At 37.5% G+C, this 6999-nt stretch overlaps 1 protein-coding gene across 1 annotated transcript; it reads left to right on the forward strand.

Annotated features, from left to right (window-relative positions):
* Window positions 1-3399: 3399 nt before the first annotated feature.
* kcnj20 (potassium inwardly rectifying channel subfamily J member 20) lies at window positions 3400-6359 on the forward strand. Its single transcript, XM_052577063.1, is given in 3 exon segments — window positions 3400-3435; window positions 5599-5719; window positions 5722-6359. Coding segments are annotated over 3 exon segments (666 nt in total). The 3' UTR covers window positions 6231-6359.
* Window positions 6360-6999: the final 640 nt, after the last annotated feature.

Raw genomic sequence — 6999 nt, forward strand, 5'->3', positions numbered from 1 at the left:
CCAACTGAGATCACTCCCTGAGAATGTAGACAATTAGCCTACAATAACAATTATCTGTATTTCTCTTAACACAGCAACATAAAGTTAATAAAAAAATATATATAGATATGATTATTGTTTGTTTTAATCTATTTTAATTTAACCTTGACCAAAATAGCTAGTAGTCCCATAGGCTAATTTCTTGATTTGATTGTTTTACTTTTTTGTGTGTTTTGATCAAACTTATTTATTTACTTTTTTTTATTATTAATTTTAATGCCAGTTAATCTACAAAATATTTGGTTGATTAATTAATTCATCTTTACATAGACAAGTTAAGGTTGTAATTCAGTGTAAATAATGCTGCATAAAAGCCAGACTTTATTATACCTGCTGTGACTGCCCCTCAGCCACTACTATTAAACCGTAGTGTAATTGCTGTGTGAATGCAACGATTCCATTAAACAGTCTGTGAAAACACTTAATGCATCTTTGCACAGCTAAGTGTGTTTTGTCAAAACTCTAAATTCTGTGTCAAGATGTAATGCTTGCATGAAACACTAAATAATGCTAGCCCACCTGACCAGCCACTAGAATCAAGCTATAATATTGTTGTGTAAATGCATTTATGCCACCTCTGAGCAGCTATAAATTGGTGTAAAACTAGCATTATATTGCTCTGTGGCTGCTCAAATTTCAATGTAAAGATGCAATGGTGCATAAAAGCCAGACTTAAGTATGCCTGCTTTGACCCACCTCGTCCCCTATATTAAAATATACAGTTTGAATAAATGTGCAAATGCATTTATGCCACCTCTGAGCAGCATTGAACAGTCTGTGTAAAGATCCCTGTTGGCAATTTTACACTGCAAGGGTGGCATTTAATGTTACTCTGAGGTGGCATTAATGCATTTATACGGCAATTGTATACTTTGACAACAGAGGTTGAAGTGGGACTGAGCAGGCATAATTTAGTCTGGCTTTTATGCGGCATTGTGCCTTTACACTGAATTTTGAGAACAGCGCACCCTTAACTTGACTTTATAAAGACACCTTTAGTGTAAAGTAAGTAAATTTGACAGAGAAAAGTTTACTGGCAGAAGCAATCCTGCTGAGCAGCTGATGAAAAAGCTATCTGACTGTTTTATTTAAGCCTGCACTTCTTTTGTTCATGCCCAGTCAATACATTTTCATATATATATATATATATATATATATACGGTCAGGTCCATAAATATTGGGACATCGACACAATTCTAATCTTTTTGGCTCTATACACCACCACAATGGATTTGAAATGAAACGAACAAGATGTGCTTTAACTGCAGACTTTCAGCTTTAATTTGAGGGTATTTACATCCAAACCAGGTGAACGGTGTAGGAATTACAACAGTTTGTATATGTACATCCCACTTTTTAAGGGACCAAAAGTAATGGGACAGATTAACAATCATAAATCAAACTTTCATTTTTTAATACTTGGTTGCAAATCCTTTGCAGTCAATTACAGCCTGAAGTCTGGAGATCAATTAGACATCAGCGTACGCTGGGTTTCCTCCCTGGTGATGCTCTGCCAGGCCTCTACTGCAACTGTCTTCAGTTCCTGCTTGTTCTTGGGGCATTTTCCCTTCAGTTTTGTCTTCAGCAAGTGAAATGCATGCTCAATCGGATTTAGGTCAGGTGATTGACTTGGCCATTGCATAACATTCCACTTCTTTCCCTTAAAAATCTCTTTGGTTGCTTTCCAAACACCAAACTACCCGAAAGACCATGGAAAACAACTGTGGTGGATGATCGAAGAATTCTTTCCCTGGTGAAGAAAACCCCCTTCACAACAGTTGGCCAGATCAAGAACACTCTCCAAGAGGTAGGTGTATGTGTGTGTCAAAGTCAACAATCAAGAGAAGACTTCACCATGTGAATACAGAGGGTTCACCACAAGATGTAAACCACTGGTGAGTCTCTAAAACAGGAAGGCCAGATTAGAGTTTGCCAAACAACATCTAAATAAGCCTTCACAGTTCTGGAACAACATCCTATGGACAGATGAGACAAAGATCAACTTGTACCAGAGTGATGGAAAGAGAAGAGCATGGAGAAGGAAAGGAACTGCTCATGATCCAAATCATACCACCTCATCAGTGAAGCATGGTGGTGGTAGTGTCATGGCGTGGGCATGTATGGCTGTCAATGGAACTGGTTATCTTGTATTTATTGATGATGTGGCTGCTGACAAAAGCATTAGGATGAATTCTGAAGTGTTTCGGGCAATATTATCTGTTCATATTCAGCCAAATGCTTCAGAAATCATTGGTCAGCGCTTCACAGTGCAGATGGACAATGACCCGAAGCATACTGCGAAAGCAACCAAAGAGATTTTTAAGGGAAAGAAGTGGAATGTTATGCAATGGCCAAGTCAATCACCTGACCTAAATCCGATTGAGCATGCATTTCACTTGCTGAAGACAAAACTGAAGGGAAAATGCCCCAAGAACAAGCAGGAACTGAAGACAGTTGCAGTAGAGGCCTGGCAGAGCATCACCAGGGAGGAAACCCAGCGTACGCTGATGTCTAATTGATCTCCAGACTTCAGGCTGTAATTGACTGCAAAGGATTTTTTAAAAAATGAAAGTTTGATTTATGATTGTTAATCTGTCCCATTACTTTTGGTCCCTTAAAAAGTGGGATGTACAATTACAAACTGTTGTAATTCCTACACCGTTCACCTGGTTTGGATGTAAATACCCTCAAATTAAAGCTGAAAGTCTGCAGTTAAAGCACATCTTGTTCGATCATTTCAAATCCATTGTGGTGGTGTATAGAGCCAAAAAGATTAGAATTGTGTCGATGTCCCAATATTTATGGACCTGACTGTATATATATATATATATATATATATATATATATATATATATAAACATTTTATACATTTAAGTGCTATTACAGTCATGTTACAGAAAAAAGTAATGTAATTGTGACATCTCAATTTTCAGTTCATTTCCCACATTAAACATTTTGAAATTATGTCAATTTAAATGTGTTGTAATATCCTGTGTGTCATTCCAACAAAATAACAAGGTTTCCAAGGCTTGACTGAATCTTGAGACTACTTAAAGGGGTCATATGATGAAATTTCAAGCTTTCTGTTCTCTTTGGAGTGTCACAAGCATACAGTCTGGTCACAAGCTGTTTGTGGATAGCTAAGATCTCTAAAGTTGCAAAGATTAGTCCAAAAGTCCGAAGAGAAGGCATATTTTAATAGTTAAGGGAGATTGCAAATGTGATATTGATTTAATACAACAGTTCAGTAAACAAGTACTGCTTGATTTTGCTCTATTAGCTCTCAGATTCTGTCAATTTTATTATGAAAGTCAAACAATAAATACTCATCCGCTTGACCAGGAACTTTGTGTAATCCGTATGGCCGTGAACATGGGCAGTCAATGTGCAACAAAGGTTCGCGAATTATACAAACGGTTTTATTCAAGGCCTGTAGTTTTGTGCTGTTTACGGGACCAACAAGCTACTTCTGCTACTTTTCTTAGCAGCAAGGCACGCAGTAATGACGGCGCTGCTTTACTTCCGTGTTTGCCGGATTTGTGAATAGTAACAGCTCAGCCTCTTTGCATCTCTAAAAGAAAACACTGCAGAGATTCATTCATTCAATGAATGTGCGTTTATGAACGAATAGTGATTCATGATTGCCCATCATAAAGACAGTAAGTCTCTTGCTTCATTCCTGAATGAATCAGCCGGTCGAATGAATCAGTTGAATGAATGATTCGGTGATAAAATCTGTGATTTGCTGCCATCTGCTGGCGGATTTAGTTTAATTTATAGGATATAATTTCAATGATTTAAATCATTTAATATTTCTGTACTTAATCTCCACATGAATGTATGAATTTGATGACACTCATGCCCCCTATGAGCCTCCTTAAATGTCTGAAAATGTACATACAAACCACTTCTTCTGTGCACCCTCTGTAGTACAAATTATTTTTTTATTAATAGTAATTTCATTTGATTGGTAACTTATTTGTGTTATACTACTTATTATTATATTGTTTTAAATATATATTTTAAAAATTTTTTTGATTTTGACATGAAAATGATGCCATTACAGAGGTAAAAAGAAAATACCCCTGTAAGTCACTTTAGTCACAAATCACCTCGTATTAGGAAGCCAATTTATTTTTAATTTTTTTATCAGAATTTTTGATTATTGAATCATTAGTGATCAGAAGGTGCTCCTATATTGTTTTAATAAGGAGGACAAGCGCTCCTTAAAACCCATTCTAAAATCAGACATTGCATTACCATGTAAATGGTTCATCAAAGTCATGTTACAAAATGTTTTCAGTCATGAATTATAAAAATGTAGGTTTGTATTATGCACATTCAAGTCTATCTTCAAAAACGTGATTGACAGTTAAGGGGTTAAGGTAAGAGTAGATCCATGTGTAACAGTATTGATTCGTCCATTAGTTCTTAAAGAGACAGCAGCCTAAATAAACCTCCTGCTGTCTTTCAATATACAGTGAAGACATAAATTTATTTGTTCTTATTTTATTATGTACTATTTACTTGTCTTTTTTAGTAAAAATAAATTCAGTTCTGAGTGCACGTGATTCTCGGGTCCATGGGGAATTGTCCTGCCACCACAGCTGGAACAAATCCTAGGAAACACTGCATACATTTAATAAAATTAGAAAAATGCCATTACAAAGGTAAAAAGAAAATGCCCCTGTAAATCACTTTGAGTCAAATGTTAGGAAGGCAAATTTTTTTATCAGAATTTTTTGATTATTGATCAGAAGGTGAAGGACAAGGGCTCCTGTTCTGAAACTTGGTGTGTGACAGTTATGGCTGTGGAATGGGGTTTGGCTGAGTTTTTTGCAGTGTAGAGTAGCACTTGTTGTTTGTCATTTCTCTGATCACAAATTGCAGACATGGTTTTGTATGCGGCACGAAATGCAGCATCAGTATTTATGTCCCCACTGGATGCAACAAATTCCTCGTTTGGAATGGCTTTTATTGGTTTTGTCTTATCGCACCGGTACACACGGCATCACAGTATGGTAAGGGGAGTAACATCTCTGTCACACGCTTGAGGTATTCGGCCAATCACAAAGACCTGGAAAGCTGGCCAATCAGCATACACCTGGCTATTTAGAACGATGAGCTTTGTAAAAATAATGCATTTCAGAAAGGCGGGGCATAGAGGAGACACAATATTGTACAGTATGTGGAAAATAATTTTTTTTTTTTTTAACCTTATACTGCATAAACGCATTTCACTACACCAAATATATATATTTATCTTTTTTAGCAATGTCAAATGACCCCTTTAAACTCCAGTGCAATGATAAAATTTGCTACAGCGACATTTACCATATGGTTTTGCTAAATGTTGACATTTATGTCATCTACATGTTCATTTCCAAATTCTCTCTAAAAGAGATAATCAATCTGATTCAACAAATGGAAACTTACCTCCATTGCCAGACATAAGGGTTTATGCCAAACCAGACCTCCAAACCAAGTGTATCCATTAGGCGCCACAGGACCACCACAGATTTGCTCTACAGCCCTCAGCGAGTGCAAATGTATGGCTAGGGACCCAGTATCTGCGCCATTACCAAGGCTGAGCTGGTGCTAATGAGCCGTTACTCTTTACGTGAGCCAAATGTTCTTCAATGTTGCCACTATGCTCTTAGCGTTCCCAACATGACAAACCCATGCACAAGTCTCTGTGCAGCAGTCCATCCCACAGTACTCTTTGCATACCTATACCGGACGTAGACTGCAAAGTTAAAGCACACAAAAAGCTAATAGAGAGAGAGAAAACAAAGAATTCTGCTTGCCAACCAGAGCTTCGTGAACAATGCCATTTCATATCCAAAGATGGAAAGTGTAGGATAGACTTGGCACATATGGCTAAGAGAGAATGGTTCCTGGTTGACATTTTCATTTCTTTTGTGGACCTTCATTATAAATGGTTTCTTTTCCTGTTTATGATATGCTACTCATTCACCTGGTTTATTTTCACAAGGCTTTACACGCTGAATGCATTCTTGCATGGAGATCTTGAAGTTCCTGGTAACGCTGATGTGTGCTACCCAATATTTACATTTATGCATTTAGCAGATGCTTTTATCCAAAATGATTTGCAGTGCATTCAGGCTACACATTATTTTACAGTATGTGTGTTCCCTGGGAATAGAACCCACAACTTTTTGTGCTGCTAACGCAATGCTCTACCAATGAGCCACAGGAACACTATAATATAATAATATCTGTAATATAGACGGATCTGTGTTAGCATTGATCTTCTTGGTAGAAACTCAGAGGACTATTGGCAATGGTGCTCGCATGGTGTCGCCACGCTGCTACGAAGATGGTTTTTTAGTCATGGCGCAGTGCATTGTGGGATCCATGATTGACGTCCTTATGGTGGGCTGCATGTTCCTCAAAATTTTACATCCTAAGAAGTTCGAAGAAACACTTCTTTTCAACCGGATGTGTGTTGTGGCCAACCGTGATGACGGTCTTCGCCTTATTTTCCATCTCTGCGATCTGCAAGAGAGACACATGGTCAATGTGTCAAATGCCAAATTCAAATGCTAAACTTATGAAGTTGATGCAAAGCTCATCAAGTCTTTGCAGATGTCAGAGGGGGAATTTCTCCCGCTTGAGCAGTCTGAGATCAACTTGGGCTATGAGAGATGCTCTGACCATCTGTTCCGGAGCTACAGGTCATTTAACACATTATCAATTCCAGCAGTCTCTTTTTTGGGAGATTTTTGGGATCATTGTCATCTTGGAGGGAACAGTGGAAGCAACAGATGTGTTCATAATCATAGCCCTCTTCACTCTCTTTATCTATTGACCTAGTGACCCAAATGTCAAAATGACAAGCCAATATGGCAATTGAAGAACTATGATTACATCAAAACACACACACATTTATTATTATTATTTTTTTTTAACTATTTAACTTTTACTAAGTTTGGACTG

This window comes from Carassius gibelio, chromosome B15 (genome assembly GCF_023724105.1).
Source record: "Carassius gibelio isolate Cgi1373 ecotype wild population from Czech Republic chromosome B15, carGib1.2-hapl.c, whole genome shotgun sequence".
In the NCBI taxonomy this organism is placed as follows: Eukaryota; Metazoa; Chordata; class Actinopteri; order Cypriniformes; family Cyprinidae; genus Carassius; species Carassius gibelio.